Here is a 19,190-nt window from a genome sequence, read left to right on the forward strand (position 1 = left end):
CTGCACTCTCTCTTCATCCTGTCTCATCTACCCTTGTGCTGCTGTCAAGTAAAATATGGATGCAGCAAACCTTTTATCTGGAAGGTCAAAGGCACTGTGTTCTCGAGGAACTGGAACTTGAGAGCGCTTCAAATCTATTCCCGTCTCTCACCCTGACTCACTGCATGTTTGGCCTTGAGCGAGGTGCTAAGAAGGTCAATGTTTCCAGAAGCATGCTGCATTTGAGCTACCTTCAGGCTGACTGTCAAGAGGTTCAGAACAACCACAGCTCCCACTGAGGTAAAAAAAAAAATTAGAGACTTCTGAAAACATGGCTGCAAACTTGTGTGTTCTCCCATTTGTAAGTGAGGATAGCAATGTTTATTCACCTTTCTGAGGGGCTGTGGGCATTAACTGATGGTTACACAGGGCTGTAACATTTTAAAGAACTCTAATTGCTGGGCATTTTTATTATCAGGGTGGTAGCTCATGAAAACTAAAGGGTGCATTAATAAAAAGACCTGGATCTTAGATAGGTCTTTTCATCCATCGATCACAAAGTGCCTTACACTGGTGAGTCGTCTTATCCTCTTTTTATAGATAGGGAAATGAGGCAGAGAGGGGTAGTGACTTGCTCGAGGTCACAGCAGGTCCGTGGCAGAGCCAGGAACAGAACCTGAGTCTGACTCAGGATCCAATGCCTTGCCTACCAGAGTATACTGTATAATGGGCATTCACATTCATAATCCCTTGAAAGGTTACTAGGAATTAATGTACATGTCCTGAGGAAAAAAGGCTTCTTAAATTATGCATTGTGGCATTCTGTACTCTACATGTGTATTATCTATCTTGTTAAAGCCCTGTTAATTGGTTGAAAGGACAGTTGGATGGCTGCTGTTATGACAGTTATTTTCTGGGCTGCCTGTCATGTTGTTATTTCCTAGGGAAATGCAACTAACAACATGCATACAGCTCAGCTGAGGAACAGATTGGTTTCACATAGACAGGAAAATGTTTCCTTGTACCCAAACTAGATTTTTGCATGCATGTGCATACTCACCCAAAACCTGCCTTGCATTGCTCCATGCTGCCAGATTTGCTTTGTTTAGCAGGCATATCATATGCACAGGGCATTCTGTCATGAGAGCACATTCTGCCCATCAACTCCCAAGCAAGAATTCACCAAGCACATCTAACTGTGCCGGTAACAAAGGTGAATTGGGCTTTCACTAGGAATTACTGTAAGCTCTCATGACTAATCTTGTACAAAGTGCATTTGCTGATCTACTTTTCAGGGTTCAAACTACGTTCTTCCTTAATACCAAAATGCTAAAATCTTATAAAGCCCTATTTTTTGCTGACTACTTTTTTCTATGCTCTAAGCCTACCACAATGCATGCAAACAAGTGTTGTTAAATTTATAAAGCTTTTAACTAAAAATAATTAAAAATATCAAACATAAATTAAGATATTTATTCCTCTTTATCCATTGTTTTAAGCACTGAATCTTCTCCCAAGATTTTGCAAAGTTCATTCAGTCGCTGCTGCATTTCAGGAATTCCTGCAAGCTGGGATTCTAGTCTTTGTTTTTCCTCATTGAGTGATAAGCGGATAGCAGTGTCCAATTGTTCTAAACGCCAGCCTCCTTCTCCATCAAACTGCAACAAGTGAGTATGGTACTTCCTGCAGAAGAATTTAAAATATTAGTAATGGCTTTAGGGACATTTTTGTAAGTAAGGTTTGAGGTTCCTGGGTGTTAAGTGCCTTAAGGCAGACTTTGAGCCAGGCACTTTTGTATAAAACATCTTCACGCTGCAATACCACCATGGCTGAGGATGGGCCGTTTTTACAGTCACTGGGAAAAGCTTTTAAAAGCAAGTATGTGACTTGGAAGCCTAAGTCCCATTTTCAAAAAGAGACTTCAGAACTTTGTAGCCTAAGTCTCATTGAAAGTCACTGGGACTTACCCTAAGGCCTTGCCTACACAGGGATTCAGCAGTTGCCGGTCAGCAGTCTACGTAGCTGCACTGGTGCTGACCCCTGAGTGTAGACAAAGACAAGCCACGGTTTGCAGCAATTGAGCCCCCCGCCCTCTCAGAGCTCCCTGCTGAGGTGGTGCTGGTGGGCACCCTCAACTGGGTTATTAGGGGTGCTACCCCAGGGCCTTTGGCTTCAGGGGGTGGAGGTGGCTGTCTCCCACTTCCTGGCTGCCCAACAAGGAATGGCAATGGCGGCTGAGGCTGTGCTGCCCGGCAAAGCCCTGTTTCTTCAGATACTGTAACAGCAGCAGCATCTGGGGCTCTCTGTCATAGGGGAATGGCAGCAGGGAGCCCTCTTTCCTGGCTGCACTCACCAAAGCAGCCGAGACCTCTACACCACCTCAACCAGCCAAGGAAAATCCTTCTCTCCTGCCCACCCACCTGAAGAGAATCGGCAGCTGCTCTCTATGTGCGCTTACCTGAGCAGAATGCCTCATGCTGCAGGGAGTCCCCTTCACACAAGGACATCACAACTCCACAGCTATGGGACCTCTACACAAGCCCAAGCCCCCATTTATATAAAATGACCCCTTCCACTCCACAGAATGGAGGGAGCATATAGACCATTTAATTTTCTTTGTTACTTTCTATGTGATATTATACCTTCCTACCAGAAAGTCCACAGGTCCCGATATTTTGCAGGACTGAGTGCAGGACATCAGAATGCTATTGGTGCGACTGTATTTATTTTACGTTGCATGTCATTTTTCCTGAATTTCAAGCCCTGACTGTAAGCTTTGCCTGTCCAAACCCTTCAGTTCTCCAGTGTCCCTTGATTTGCAAGTAGTGGAAAAAAAACAACTCAGCACAGGTGTCATAGATCTTTCAATCAGCAGCAGGGCGTGTGCTCAAAGAAATATTACAAGATTTGCACATTGACTTTTTCAAGACACATACAGATACTTAAGAACATGGGGGGGTGGGGTTTCCAGCAGATGTGCTGTTATGAGCTGGGTAATTGAAAGGAAGTTTATTGATGTCGAACTACATCACAAAGTGGTGATTATCAAAGTCATGTAATTCCATAAAGGAGATTTGATAAATTAATAAACTTCCACGTTTATGACATAATCAGCAGATGAGATAGAATTGTATCATTATAATGACCACTTCACATGCATTGTTCTGTATAGCACAGATTGTTTAACCAATCCTCTTATACCCACTCCCAAAAGACACATAAATTAGAAAGAAGACACTGTCCTGAGAAGAAAATTGGCTGCTCTCCCAGACAGCATTAATCAGCCATCTCAGACTATCTGCTGCATGAAACATAAAATAACTGGTATTGTCCCGTGTTATCCTTGAGGAAGAGAGAACAGTTCATAATCTGATCTTCTGTCTCTGCCTGGCAATACCCTGGGAAGCATAGCTGAGTTGAAGACGTTTTAAGTCTAAATCTCAGAATTTGTACTTCTTTCTTCCCATTCAAGACCAATACACACAGTGTTTATTCCCCACAAGTTTATGAAATGGATGTATTAAAATTTGTCTCTCTTGCTATCAAACGATCAGATCAGTTGATAATTTTGATAAACAAATGGAGATTACAAGAGGAACTGGAAACCTGCCTGACCAGCATAATTATCTGAAAAGAAGTAAAAACAGTGGGGACACAGACCTCCAAAGACCTTCAATCCAAACCAATACATAGAAGCTCCCTCTGGGGTCTCACTCTCTTGTAGGCTAGACATCTCTCCCCCACTCCCATATTTAACTAGATACTTGCTTTCTTATCCAGTGATTTTAAAATAAGCTTGCTCTTTTTTATATTTAAATCGTTTTTTTATTTTTAATATAATCTAATCGCTTTTAAAAATAAGTGGAATATGGGAGCTGAGCTTGGGGGTGGTAAACTTCTATTTTTCCAGATTTCCTGTCATTTGAGTTTTTTTCATAATTTAGGCCCCAATCCTACACATGCTTTACTTTCTGCTCTGTGACTAGTCTCACTGACTAGGGAGGAATATGGCGGAAGCAATCCTTTTCTCAGAGAAGCTAAGGGAATGGGACAGTAATACAGCATATTTCAACTGTGAGGTCAAGAGGGCACAAAGCCTTTTGTCACAGGATAAAAAAAGAAGGTGGCAGTGGAGAACTTGGACTTGAGAACTAATGGTTCCCATTTAGTAACAGATTTCCTGCTTGGGGGTGCACTGAGAGGTAAAAAACATTGCAGGATTAGAATGCATAATTGATGCTATAAATGATGGGTCTGTTCCTCCTTGTGAATAGGGTGACTAAACAGCAAGTGTGAAAAATCGGGACAGGGGGTGGAGGGTGATAGGAGCCTATATAAGAAAAAGACCCAAAAATCAGGACTGTCCCTAAAAAAAAAAATAGGGACATCTGGTCACCCTACTTGTGAAAGACAAAGGAGGAGATTATATTGGTGACATATTGGCCATCTTCTTCTTCCAAGCAATGGACAACCTGCCTGAGAAGTAGCCATTCTATTTATCTTTTCCCTTCATGTTTACAGAATAATATTGTGATATTTGCTGCAGCTGTGACATGATGTATTAATTAATTGGCTCTTTCACTATCTGCACGTTGCTATTAAGAGTGAAAAATTCAAATGCATTAAAAAAAGGAAATAAATAGGTGTACATAAAAGGGAGAAAATCAATGCTAAATGCAGTTCCATGTCTATTATTGTAGTCAAGTTATCTTAAAAGGAGCATAGATATTGATTTAACAAGTGTTCTGGAGCACAGAAGAAAAGCGAGTCTATCATCTGGTAGAAAGCTAAAAATAACCCCCCATTGTAAGTACTTGGATATACTCACCAAAGAGAAGGTCTGTGTGTGATAGAAAGCAAGGATATCCCAGAACCTTTTGCAGCTTGGAATATCTTTCCTTCAACATCAATGCTTACAGCACTCGTACATTCATCCAATAATGCATATTTTGGTCTTTCAAAAGAAAAGAAAACGTGTTCCTCATTTAGTTTTTGCACAACATTCCTATACACTGCATACAATGCTTAATTTAAAGAACAGAGATGATGCTTGTTGGGTGAGATAACTGGTTTTCAGAGCCCACTGTCACTCATCTAGTACTGTAAGCTAGTATGCAACAGCACAATGGCCCCACTCCTCAAACCCTTACTCAGGTAAAACTGCCTTGGTCTTTAATTATAACCCACTAGTGCATGGGAGTAGAATAGAGGCTTCACTCTACATGCAGCAGATTAGTGAGAAGTTTGCAAGTGCTGTACAATATCATAGAAGCTCCAAAGTTCTAATAAAAATACATTAAAAGTCCTTACCTAGGAGCCCAGCTTGGTGGATCAGTGATAAAGCATTGCTCTGCCATTCGAGAGATCTAGGCTCAATCCCAGATCACACTCTTACCCCCCAGGCCACAATTACCTGAGGGAAGGGAATGCTTTACGCTGCTTACAGGCAGCCATTCTGGCTGACAAAAGAATATAGTGGGCAGCTACTCAAAATAGGTTGATATTAAATTACACACGTGAGGCTTATACCCTAGAACCACTACACTACTGCCTTTGGAATGGAATAGATAGACTATCTTTAAAAAAGGGAAGAAGGAAGATCCTGGGAACTACAGGCCAGTCAGCCTCACCTCAGTCCCTGGAAAAATCATGGAGCAGGTCCTCAAAGAATCAATCCTGAAGCACTTGCATGAGAGGAAAGTGATCAGGAACAGCCAGCATGGATTCACCAAGGGAAGGTCATGTCTGACTAATCTAATCGCCTTTTATGATGAGATTACTGGTTCTGTGGATGAAGGGAAAGCAGTGGATGTATTGTTTCTTGACTTTAGCAAAGCTTTTGACACGGTCTCCCATAGTATTCTTGTCAGCAAGTTAAGGAAGTATGGGCTGGATGAATGCACTATAAGGTGGGTAGAAAGCTGGCTAGATTGTCGGGCTCAACGGGTAGTGATCAATGGCTCCATGTCTAGTTGGCAGCCGGTATCAAGTGGAGTGCCCCAAGGGTCGGTCCTGGGGCCGGTTTTATTCAATATCTTCATAAATGATCTGGAGGATGGTGTGGATTGCACTCTCAGCAAATTTGCGGATGATACTAAACTGGGAGGAGTGGTAGATACGCTGGAGGGGAGGGATAGGATACAGAAGGACCTAGACCAATTGGAAGATTGGGCCAAAAGGAATCTGATGAGGTTCAATAAGGATAAGTGCAGGGTCCTGCACTTAGGACGGAAGAACCCAATGCACGGCTACGGACTAGGAACCGAATGGCTAGGCAGCAGTTCTGCGGAAAAGGACCTAGGGGTGACAGTGGACGAGAAGCTGGATATGAGTCAGCAGTGTGCCCTTGTTGCCAAGAAGGCCAATGGCATTTTGGGATGTATAAGTAGGGGCATAGCGAGCAGATCGAGGGACGTGATCGTTCCCCTCTATTCGACATTGGTGAGGCCTCATCTGGAGTACTGTGTCCAGTTTTGGGCCCCACACTTCAAGAAGGATGTGGATAAATTGGAGAGAGTCCAGCAAAGGGCAACAAAAATGATTAGGGGACTGGAACACATGAGTTATGAGGAGAGGCTGAGGGAGCTGGGATTGTTTAGCCTGCAGAAGAGAAGAATGAGGGGGGAGTTGATAGCTGCTTTCAACTACCTGAAAGGGGGTTCCAAAGAGGATGGCTCTAGACTGTTCTCAATGGTAGCAGATGACAGAACGAGGAGTAATGGTCTCAAGTTGCAGTGGGGGAGGTTTAGATTGGATATTAGGAAAAACTTTTTCACTAAGAGGGTGGTGAAACACTGGAATGCGTTACCTAGGGAGGTGGTAGAATCTCCTTCCTTAGAGGTTTTTAAGGTCAGGCTTGACAAAGCCCTGGCTGGGATGATTTAACTGGGAATTGGTCCTGCTTTGAGCAGGGGGTTGGACTAGATGACCTTCTGGGGTCCCTTCCAACCCTGATATTCTATGATTCTATGACTACCATCGAACAAAATCATCAGAGACAGAGATGAACATGATATGTTGGGGGAAGAGTCAACACAGCTTGTGTAAAGGGAAATCATGTCTCACCAATCTGTTAGAATTCTCTGAAGGAGTCAAACAAATATGTGGACAAGGGTGATCCAGCTAATATAGTGTACTTGTACTTTCAGAAAGCCTATGACAAGGTCCTATGTCAAAGGCCCTTAAACAAAGTAAGATAAAAGGGAAGGTCCTCTCATTGGATCAATAACTGGTTAAAAGATGGGAAACAGAGGGTAGGAATAAATAGTCAGTTTTCACAATGGAGAAAGGTAAATAGTGGAGTAACCCAAGGATCTGTACTGGAAGCTGTGCTGTTCAACATATTCATAAGTGATCTGGAAAAGAGGGTGAACAGAGAAGTGGCAACATTTGCAGATGACACAAAATTATTCAAAATAGTTAAGTGCAAAGCTGACTGTGAAGAGTCACAAAGGGATCTCACTAAACCCAGTCATCCACTGAGTGACAAAACAGCAGACAAAATTCAGTGTTAATAAATGCAAAGTAATGCACATTGGAAAAAATAATCCCAACTATACATACAAAATGATGTGGTTTAAATTAGCTGTTGCCAATCAAAGAGATCTTGGCATCATTGATAGTTCTCTAAAAACATTCGCTCAATGTGCGGTGGCACTCAAAAAAGTGAGCAGAATATTAGGACCCATTAGGAAAGGGATAGATAAGAAGACAGTAAATATCATATTGCCAGTATATAAATGCATAGTATGCCTACACTTGGAATACTGCATGCAGATCTGGTTGACCCATCTTAAAATATATATATATATATATATACACACATACACACACACACACACTAGAATTGGAAAAGGTGCAGAGAAGGGCAACCAAAATGACTAGGGGTTTGGAAGAACTTCCATAGGAGGAGAGATTAAAAAGACTGGGACTGTTCAGATTAGAAAAGAGATGACAAAGGGGGATATGACAGAGGTCTATAAAATCATGACTGGTGCGGAGAAAAAGTGTTATTTACCCCTTTGCAAAAGGGAAGTAGAGGTCACCTGATTAAATGATCAGGCAGCAGGTTTAAAACAAACAAAAGGAAAGGCTTCTTCACATAACACACAATCAGCCTGTGGAACTCATTACCACGGGATGTTGTGAAGGCCAAAGATATAACTGGGTTCAAAAAAGAATTATATAAATCCATGGAGGATAGGTCCAGCCTGACTAATAGCAACCCCATGTGCCACTGTCCCTGAACTTTCAACTGCCAAAAGCTAGGACTGGATGAGAGCAGATGGATTATTCAAAACTGCTCTTTTCTGTTCATTCCCTTTGAAGCATCTGGCACTGGCCACTATCAGAGAGAGGGGACTGGACTGGACTAGATAGGCCACTGATCTGACCCAGTGTGGCCATTCTTATGTTCTGATTAGATAAAATACCCAACAGGGAATCTAGGTTTGAATCCCATGCTGGGACTGTTATTTGGTATCGGTGTGTACAGCACCTAGCACAGTGAGGCCCATACCTGTCTGGCTTCTAGGCAGTACTGCAATATAAGTGTTAATGGCTTTTGCTTCCTGATCTTGCTCTGTGCATGGTGGTGGAACTTCTGTGTGCAGGGCTGATCTTGTATTACTCAGCAGTGTTAATGTATCAGAAAGTAACTAAAGAGCAACTCAAGATGCTTCTATCCCTCCAGGTGCTGAGTGTGTTGCCTTTGCAGAGTTTCCAGCCTCAGGTGGTCCAAGAGTAAAGGTCCAAAGGATAGGTCTCAAACTCACATCCCCCGTATGACGATATTTCCCACGATATTTCTAGGATTGCCCCAATGTGATCATTTTTGTTCAAGATGCTAAGGAGAGTAATGTCTGGAAAACGCAATGCTTTTAGGGACAAATTAAAGCAGAAACAAGAAGCATCTCCCAAACTAAAAAGCAGATCTCATACACACACCTCTTACAAACTGTGAAGTCTCTTTTCCTGTGCAACTGCCGATCAGTACTGTGTGGGGGTATAAAGACTATCACTGCTCAAACCATTTTTGCAAGCTTCCAGAGCTTGGCTGCCTGAAGAGCAAGTGAATACACTTACTTATGATAAAACATGCGAGCCATGCCCATCCTCTGCTTTTCTCCTCCTGATAAGACATCTCTCCAGTCCATCACAGCATCCCAGCCTTCAAAAAGATACAAACAAAACAGGGAACTATAATGTACAAAACAAGAAACCACAGAAAATTAAGTTCCTGCGTGCCTGCAATCCTCGATTTAAAGCAGAAACAAAATTCCCAGTGGTGTGGTAGAAGAGGTAGATCAAGGTGCTGGGTAAAATTTTCCGAAGTGCCTAAGACACTTATGATCCTAAATCCCATAGTCTTATTTGAAATAGGCTCCTAAATCCCACTTCAATTTTGAAAATGAGATTTGGCTCCTAAGTCACTTATGCACTTCTGAAATGTTTACATGTCACCTCTGACAAATATATTCTTTCAGCTGGGTAAATCTATTTCTTTTTTTTTTTCCTGGCATGTTACTTTCCCATGGGATAATGCAACACTTCCTTAAAAGTTGAATAAGAATTTTAAAATAATCAACCTACAGGATAAAGAGAAAGGAAATTTAAGAAAATAAATGAGAATTCAATGAGTCAAAATATAAAACTATAACAGTTACAGAGTGACTCCCTTGCTATTGCAGGTAAGAATGATGTCTGCTCAGATTTTTGGTGACCCAGTTAGAAATGTCACTCACATGCCTCTGCACTGTGAATGCAGACTGTATGCACAAATGGGCAGCTAACACAAACTGGATACCTGTACAGCACGTGTGCGCACACAGATTTTTTTTTCGCATGCAAACCTCTCCGCCCCTTTAATAAAAAGGTAACCCACAATTTCTATAACATTTGACACTGTTTATATAATTAGATTTTCCCATAAATCTTTTTACCATCTCTTCCTCATAGAAAAATCAGTAAAAAAACCCTATCTGAATGCATTTTATTTGCTTATTATTGTGGAATTGTGTTTATGTCAGCATTATGGCATACTCCTCACATTATACAGGCTACCTTATTAAAATTAAGATTTTAATAAAATTAAGCTTGATAGAACAGTGCAAAACAAGAAATTATTTTTAAAAGGGAGAAACTAGGGTAAGCACATTTCTCCCAATCAATCATTTACAGAGGAGAGAGACAGACTGTCTGACAGGTGGGAGAGGGGGTGGAAGAGAAGGAGGATATATTTCTAGATCAACCCAACACCACTGAAACTAGAGGAATAAAGAGATCCACAAAGACCTTTTCTGCTTCCGCTGCCTGATCAAAAATGAACAGTTGCCAGATAACACCATAAACAAGGTCAAGTAAGCAAGTTAGGCTGTGTGATTTCTTGACTTTGGTCTATGGTTAGAAAAGTGCAGGCAGGGTTTTGCAAGGGTGCTGTAGGCTTCTGACTACACAATGGCATTGTTGGAATTGTGCCAGGGCCCACCAGGGCTGTGCCTTTGTAATTTAAGAAGCCTCAGTAAGTCTCCTGATGGGAAGTCAAGCTAAATGAAAATGGGAATCAGTAATACTGTAAGCTGAATTCCTGGAATCTTCTGTCTACCCGATTGTAAAATATGTAGTAACGCAATGACATTATTCATATATGTACATGCACGTAAATGACAGAGAAATACAACTTTTTCAGTCCTAGGTTCTATTATTTCTTAGAATTACATTGAACTCAAATCTGGAGGATCTATCTGGCTCTCAGTATATGGCATGTATATTGCTTCCTATCAGCGGATTTCCTTTAAAGAAAGTTGCTTAATTGTCTCCCACTTGAGTTACCATTTGGGTGAATTCTACCACTGGTGATAACTGAATGTGGGGGCTCTTTGTGACAGGGTGTCCCAGGTGCTACGACCCAACACAGCACTGAGATGGAGTGCTATTCTGCAGACTCAGCCCAGCAGACAGATGCCATGGGTCTGGTGACCTCCAACCAAGGGGAACAGAAGTTTTGGTGTGTCTGTTTAAGACAAGGGGAACTGGGGTAGGGACAGAAAGTAGTAGCCATGCGAACAACTAAACTCAGGAAGTAACTGAGGCTGATGTTTATATCTTTCTTTTTACGTTAATAAAAAAGGGAACCCCAGGAACGTATTGGGATGGATGTTCTGGATCCAAAGTGGTCTCTGTGTGTGCGCACGTACTAAGAGTGGGGACTGTGCCCACCTACAGCCTATACCAGATATGGTACAAGAGTGGTAGAAGGCAAAAGAGAGGAAAGATTGCTGGAAATGGAGGGAACATGACCTGTTTAGTAAACTCCCCCTATGGTCCCCTCCAAAAAAAGATGTGACTTCCATTTATCAAGGCAAAATTGCCAGGTTTGATTCTGCTTTAACTTATACTTTAACTGTATACTAGTATTTTTGTTTGTTTCCGCTGCCCTATTCCCTCTAATGCCTTCCTCATCCATCCCCTCCATGAGACTTAGAAACGTAAGGATTTAATAATGGTTAGGGAACATAATATAAATGTTACCTGTTGGGTAAATTTTAAATTAATGCTAATTTCTAATGCTCTGATTTCTTCCTCTGAACAGTCGGTAGTGTAGCTTGCAATAAACCAACCTCACAGTTTATATCTGCAACAATTGCATGTGGATAAACCCTTTGCACTTACATAGCACCTTTCAGCAAAGTATCTCAGTGCTTTGGAGACTTCAATAAAGCTTACAACACCCGGTGACACAGGCAATTATCCCCATTTTACAGATAAGAAAACTAAGGCAGAGAGGTTAAGGACGAGATCCTTATAACTTCCCCTTAGTCTCTGATTGCACAACACAGACGTAAAGAATATTGAATATTGTATATATATTCATTTTAGAAATGGCAGGAAAACATCTCTCCAAAGTTGTTTGTGAAAGGAGAACTGTGGGATTTCAGAATGGATTTAGAGACATTTCACAGATAAAAGGTTGGTTTAGTCACATGACAGAATATATGTAACAAAGCAATCAAGCAAAAAAAAAAACAACCAGACTATCAGAATGGCACATGTTTAATATGTTTAAGCCTGGGTGCTCTTGGCCAGAGTATCGTAAGTGGAAGCTCTTGTCAAAACTACTCTAAATTTGATTGCAAAACCAATTCAGTTCCTTGTACAGGCTCCTGGATCATCCTCTCCCACTTTCAACAACAAAAAGTAGGCATTTGTTCTGAGCACATGTGGTAAAGTACATCCCATGAGCCCCGTCTACATGGAAAGGATTGCACTCTGCTCCCGCAAAATGGTCAATAGACAGTCCACATGTTCTTTTGAAACACTGAAAAATAGGCAAATTGAGGATCGGGGTGGAGCAGCTTCATTGACAAAAGCATAAATAGAACTATAGTTATCAGACTGAAGTCTCTGGAGCATATGCCAGGTCTGTCTGTATGTCTATATAGTGCCCAGGCCTATGGGAACCAAGTACTGAAAAGGCTCCTGGAGCTACCGTAATGCAAAATAATAATGCTGCAAAGTCATGAACTAGTTTCACCTGCTTGGTGGTTCATCAGTCCCTAAGCCGACAAAACTGGGCAAGCACTAGGCAGGTTACAACAGGTATCTGGGGAGTTTATAATGTAATAAACTGATCAGTGTGCCCCAGGCTGCAGTGCTACTGACAGTTGCTAAATACGTACACATTTTGACCCAGGATGGGGAATTAAAGCTCTACAGATCCATATTTACTTTTTAACTCTTTAATCTAGATTACTGGCCATGTCTTTTCAACATCAAATGTTAACCATGGCTTTATTTATTATTTCTAATATATTTTATGTTTCTATTCATTTATTTTATTGTAAAATTATTGGACAGCATCCTGAGCACCTTCACAGTGTTGTAGTGTGGGCTTTATAAATAAACACAATATGAGGTTCCTCTAGCTGAGAAGACACTGTCAGTGTCCTTTTTGTGGATCTGGGACCAAATCCAGCAGTAGTATAAATAAACTGGCTATTATAAGCTTGTTGGAAAACAAGGGTAAGTGCCCCTCATCTGATATGTGAGGCAAACCTGCAGCCAGGCCAGGGTAGCTCACTCTTTTTGTGGATACAGACTAACACGGCTGCTACTCTGAAACCTGTCAGCTGGTCCTGACTCACTGCTCCAACAGAACCTGCAGTGACTCCCCACTCAGTATGCTGCAGCAGCCTATCCCTGAGCAAGACCCAGGTCAGATGACCCCCAGGCACAAGTATTTCACTGACCCTGCAGAGCTGCAAGTCAGTCTGTGCAACAGCACTTCCTGGCCAGGAACCCTTCTGCTGCTTTGCAATATTACTTGGGCCCTACCAAATGCATGGTCCATTTTGGTCAATTACATGGTCATAGGATTTTAAAAATGGTAAATTTCACAGTTTCATATATTTAAACCAGAAATTTCACAGCAGGCTGGGGTGGAGGGGGGTGGTCGCAAGGCTGTTATAGGAAGGTCATGGTATTGCCACCCTTACTTCTGTGCTGCTGCCTTCAGAGCTGGGTGACATACCATACCATGCTGTCCTCACTTCTGCATTGCTGTTGGTGGCTGTGCTGCCTTCACAGCTTGGCTACTGGTCAGCAGCTGCCGCTCTCCGGCCGCCTAGCTCTGTGAAATCTGGTCTCCCCTACAATAGCCTGATTTCATGGGGGAGATCAGACGTCATGGTCTAGGACATGTTTTTCACGGCCATGAATTTGGTAGGGCCCTAAGTACTACAGATTTCCTAGGCTTCCAGCCTGCTCTTGATCTGGCTCCTGTTCCTGCCCCCCAGCCTTATCCCAATCTACTTTAGCCTGGTTCATGCCTTGCCCTGACCCCGCTCCAGGTTTGCATTAGCCTCCTGACCCCCAGACCCTTGGACTGACTCCAATCTGGCATCAACTCGTTTTCTGACTGATATCCTGATTTGGCTTGTCCATGGATTCTGACCCTAGTTCTGATCCACAGCCTGTCCATGGGCCATGGTTTCAAAGTGGCCCAATCCTAACCCCACGTCCAGCTACCATGCCTGACCATGTAGAACCCAGAGCCTGACAAGTTGGCGTGGAGAACAATGATATGGATAGCAAATTCAGCCCCTCGCCTAAGGGAATGCACCTCACACTGGGAGTTGTCTGCTGGCACCAGAGCTGAATTTGGGTTTAGGAATGTTCAGATTCGATCAGCATAAATTAATTTATTGGGGTGGAAAAGACCTGATTTTTCTTGCACCCACTGGTTAGTTGAGTTTCCTGTTGCATCCTGCTTCTGCCCCCACAGAGAGTAAGTTACATGTGGATAGTACATCTATTAAATGCCAAATCTGGGCAAGTTATTTTTCGTTCTCTTACCACCCACTTTGACTCATTTTAGGCTGAATCTTAGTCCCGGTGCAGTAAAATGGAATTTCTGCTATTGGCTATAATGGGAATAGGAATTGGCCTCTGGGAGGGAGTTTGTGTGCAGGAGAGGGTGCAGGCTGCGAGCTTACATCACCACTGAATATGGTCCAGAGACTTCCACAGCAGTTGCACCCGCTGGGCCAGATTTTGATTATATTTATACTGATGTAAATCTGAAGTAACTCTACTGAAGACAATGGGATTATTCTGGTATAAATCAGATCAGAATCAGGCTTGCTTACTCTAGGCTGTATTTGGCTCTCAACCCTACCTCTAGGGAGTGGAGCACAAATCCTTACAGCACCTTATTACGTGCACCCAGCAATCACAGACGATTAAAATATAGACAAACTGTAAACTCCTCAGGGCACAGCCCTAACAGAGACATAATACAGCAAGGGATGGGAAACAAAGGGAGTGGGATGTGAAAGACAAGAGCAAACAATGAGAAATGCTGTTTGTTATAGATATACATCTTGCTCCTTTTCTTAAGAATAATAAAAACATGTAAATTGTTTAAATAGCTTGCAGATATTCCACAGGTGTTGCTAGAAATTGGCTAAACTAATAATGGTTACATGAGAGCCTGTTGGGTAAAGTAATGTGTATTTTTAAAAAAGGTACATCATGTCTATTAACATGCACATATGCAAAATGTATGTAATGCATATAAAAGTACACATTTTTTGATTGCCATCCTTCTCCTGCACCCTTTGTATGTTGCTTGTCTTGTGGAGAGGAAGGAAGGGGGGAAATGGAACAAACAAGCTGTGAGTTTATCATGGCTCTGACTTTTTTGCTGGTATGTTATAACCCGCTCCTGGTCCCTTTGTCTGCTTAGATTGCAAACTCTCTGGGACAGGGACTTTTCTTACCATGTGTTTGTGAAGCACCTTGTGTAGCGAGGTCCTGACCCTGTCTGGGGCCTCCGAGTACTCCTACAATAAGACTAATTATAATATTGTCATTTGAATTATTTGTATAAAGCGTGTGTTCAAATCTGAGGATAGAAAGTTAGGCAGGAGAGCAGGAATAGAGGGCAGTGATGAAAGGCTGACTGAAAGCCCTCCAGCTTCAGAAGCAAGAGACCAAGACCTTGATTCTGGGTCTTCCACTTGGTAGTAATGGCTGCTCTTTAGTGCAGCATTGTTACTGCTTTATTATGGTTTATTACAACAATCTGTAACTCCACTAGCCCTCCCCCCATTTTTTTTGGTCCTGTGACTGCAGAAGTGTTAATGGGCCACTCCATTTGAATAGTCCCTTAGAACAGTGGTTCTCAAACTTTAGCAACCCGAGGGCTCCCATTGTCATTTAAATTTTTTCAGGGACCCTTAAGCACCCCCACTCAGTCCTTGCCCTGCCCCAAGGCCCTGCTCCCTGCTCTCCCCCACCCTCACTCACTTTCACCAGGCTGGGGCAGGAGATTGGGGTGCAGGAGGGGGTGAGGGGTGTGAGCTCTGTGAGGGAGTTTGGATGCAGGGTGCAGGCTCTGGGCTGGGGCAGGGAGGGGGTGAGGGCTCCGGCTCCCAAAAGCAACCGGCACATCCCTCTCTCATCCCTAGGCATGGGGGACAGGAGGGTCTCCGTGCACTGCCCCTGCCCACAGGCACTGCTCTCGCAGCTCCCATGGGCCGCAATTCCCAGCCAATGGGAGGTGTGGAGCTGGCACTCAGGGTGGGGACAGCACATGGAGACCCCCTTTCACCCCTGGGTCCTGAGGGATACGCCTTCGCCCTGTGTGCTGCCGGACTTTTAGCGTGCAGGAGGTGCTGGGAGGGAGGGGGAAGAGTTGATCAGCGGGGCCCCAAGTTTGAGAAACGCTGCCTTAGAATATGTGCTAACTACCGATGCTAAACAATCTGTTCCACCTTGTATTTAGCTGTGAGGCTCTAAGTAACCTTCCCAGACCTGAAGAAGAGCTCTGTGTAGATCAAAAACTTGTCTCTCTCACCAATGGAACTTTGTCCAAGAAAAGATATTACCTCACCCAACTGGTCTCTCTAATTAGCTGCATGTGTTCAGATAGAGAGCAGCAGGCAAGTCATACTGGCGCATGCAGAGATGATGCATGGGGGGGAGCATGCAGGGGTGAAGTACCCCCCAGATTGGCCTGCTGGGAGCAGGGAGGGAGAGAGGCTCTGTTCTGATCTCCTTGTGCCTCCCCCTCTTCTGCTCCCCCTGGCATGTTTGGCTGCTCTCCCTGGCAGCCAGAACTAGGCAGGGAGCGGGACGGAGCCACTTCTATCTGAGAGAGCCTGGCTGGGAGGCAGTGGCAGCCTGTTCCCTGCCCAGACTCGGCTGCTGGGGACAGGGGCCGAGCATGGTGCGTGGAAGAGGGGAATCCAGCTCGCTCGGTCCCTGTCCCTGGCAGAAGGACCCGGATGGAGAGCCAGGCTCTCTCAGGCAGAAGTGGCTCTGTCCCACTCCCCGCCCAGCTGCCAGGTAATGTGGGGAGAACGTGGCAGCCCTGGGCTGGGCAGGATGTGTGTGGGGTCACTGGGCAGAGGAGACTTGTGGGGTGATCATGTGTCCTCCCCTTTACTTTGTGTCCCACTGCATATTGGGAGGCATGAGTCATCTATGGTTGAGGCCTTGTTTCTTTTCCACAGACCTCAGGAAAGCGTTGGCACCCATGAACATACACCATGCGATGGCTTATTGCTATTATAGCACAGATGCTTGATATGAAAGGTCTTTCTTTTAGAAAATATTTCTAAAACTGCTATTTGGAAAAAATGTCTAACATATCCTTCCACTATGAAGAAGAGTTCATAGTGGAAAGATAACATAAAAAAAGCAGGGGAAAAACATAGATCCATCCTTCATATTCAGCTCTGACTTTATTTATTGTGTTTTGGGTTTATTTTTAAATTACTTCCTCCCCACCTCATCCCCAGGGTCCATTCTGCTGCTGCCCATAACAGCCACGGCTTAGCTGCTTTCACTGCTTCTGTTTTTGGTCCCACCTTCCATTAAAGAACGTAAATTGAGACTTAATATAGTTATAATTTTAAATTCTCAATTTAGTTAGTTGGGCCCTCTGACTCTTCTACCTCTGGCTAACAGGTTGTGTCTTCTGGTAAAATGTTTCGTGCTGTGTGTTATATTAACAGATGTGAATGTTGAATGTGAATGGAGATGAAAGTAAATTTGATTTACTTTGATTTTATTTTCTCATATTTATCCAACCAGGATAATGTCCCAAAATGTCCCAAAAACCCAAAGGGCAGAACCATCATGGCTTTTAGGTCAGTAGGTCACACAATCATTAAATTCTTCACGTGGGAAATGTTAACCTAGGTAAAAATATGAGTGCAGGATTGTGGATTGGGAAAAATGGGATAAGTACGGAAAATATTACACACATGGACATAAGTGATTACTAATGTTACACTCAGGAACTATTACTATCCACACTCCACAGTGTCACAGAAAGTCACCAATACGATATGTTTTTCAGAAAGAAACCAATGTCCTGGTCTTTTAGCAGAGTAATGGACTCCCAGGCAGGAATTGGAATTCAAAACTAGCCTTCAGTTTCCTACTGCCTGAGCCACTGGGGATGAACTACGCTGTGAGAATGATACAGTTGGTCTCCGAGAGCATGAATTACTGCACTTAAAGTACCTCCCCCTAAAGGAGCACCAACTATAGCTGCACAACCTGCTCTCCTACAGCCTCCTCCTGAGTATCCTTCTGCTTTTTTAAATGCTAGTAGTTCTGTCACAAATCAGTTACTAAAGCACACTACAAAGGCAGTCAATTCAAACTACTAAGGGATTGGTGGGACCAGAACTATGAAAATAATCTATAAGAAAACACAACAGAACAAAAAACACATTGACACCAGTGCTCCAGCTCCCTAGATACAACAGGAGACATTAATATCTTGACATTTACTGCGCTGAGGTATTTACAGTGTCCCCTATTCTTAGAATGAGGAATACTGGTAATACCATGGTAACTTATACTGCAAATGGTAAACATGATGGTTCTAAGGGCACTCACTGTAGTTTAGCTACTTTTAACTAGGTCAGTCTGGGGATGCTTGTAGAAAATACTACTTAAAACATGCCTGCTTTGATCAAAGCCATATAGGAGATATAACTGATAGTTGACAATGAATTTAATTCTCCTCTCACTTGCATCTTGTGGAGTCAATGGAGCTGCAATGTTTTAAAACAGGCGTGAGAAGGAGAATTGGGCCCAATATTTTCATAATATTACACTAAAATCTATGCCTGCGAAATGTTCAGTTATTTACTAAAATATAGGATTTACCTCCTTCTCTTTGAACTATGTGATACAGATGAACAATGTGCAGGATACATTCCAGATCCTGGTCTTGGTATCCTTTTTCATGCATGTCTTCCACTGAGTCCGGATAAATGACTTGATCACGTAGTGTTCCAATGGACATGTAGGGCCTGTAAAACAACAAAATGAAACTAGTAATCTACACCAAGTCACTTCTCTGCCCTGCTATTTAGTACATCTTGCTGACGTTCTGTGAGCAGGGTATAATGCTTTAAACACTGTTTCTAAAACTGTAATTATCTGTGGATACACTGTGGGTGTATGTTTCTCTAAACTCACTCTGGGGACAATGCACTGTTTACATAAAAACTGATAACAGTGCAGCAACATGCATAACATTAGCCTGAAAACAACACGATAGATAAAGCAGAATAAACATTTCATGACCTAGTCTGAATCCATGTTTTTTTTTGGGGGGGGGGAAAGATACTTCATACTGTTTTGCATATGTTTTGGTTTTAGATTTTAAAAGTTTAATTCTACATATA

The 19,190-nt window shown here is 42.9% G+C and overlaps 1 protein-coding gene across 1 annotated transcript in view; it reads right to left on the reverse strand.

Moving 5' to 3' along the window:
- Positions 1–1,451: 1,451 nt before the first annotated feature.
- ABCD2 (ATP binding cassette subfamily D member 2) overlaps positions 1,452–19,190 on the reverse strand; it is a gene marked incomplete at its 3' end in the record, with an annotated part of 64,829 nt that continues 47,090 nt past the window's right edge. Inside the window, exons 7-10 of the mRNA XM_084613232.1 lie at positions 18,667–18,812; positions 9,064–9,148; positions 4,808–4,933; positions 1,452–1,662 (exon numbers count right to left, since the gene is read on the reverse strand). Coding sequence (XP_084469358.1) covers positions 1,452–1,662; positions 4,808–4,933; positions 9,064–9,148; positions 18,667–18,812 — 568 coding nt within the window. The remainder of the gene's footprint in view (positions 1,663–4,807; positions 4,934–9,063; positions 9,149–18,666; positions 18,813–19,190) is intronic.

Source organism: Lepidochelys olivacea (genome assembly GCF_965140295.1).
Source record: "Lepidochelys olivacea isolate rLepOli2 genome assembly, chromosome: 1".
Classification (NCBI taxonomy): Eukaryota; Metazoa; Chordata; order Testudines; family Cheloniidae; genus Lepidochelys; species Lepidochelys olivacea.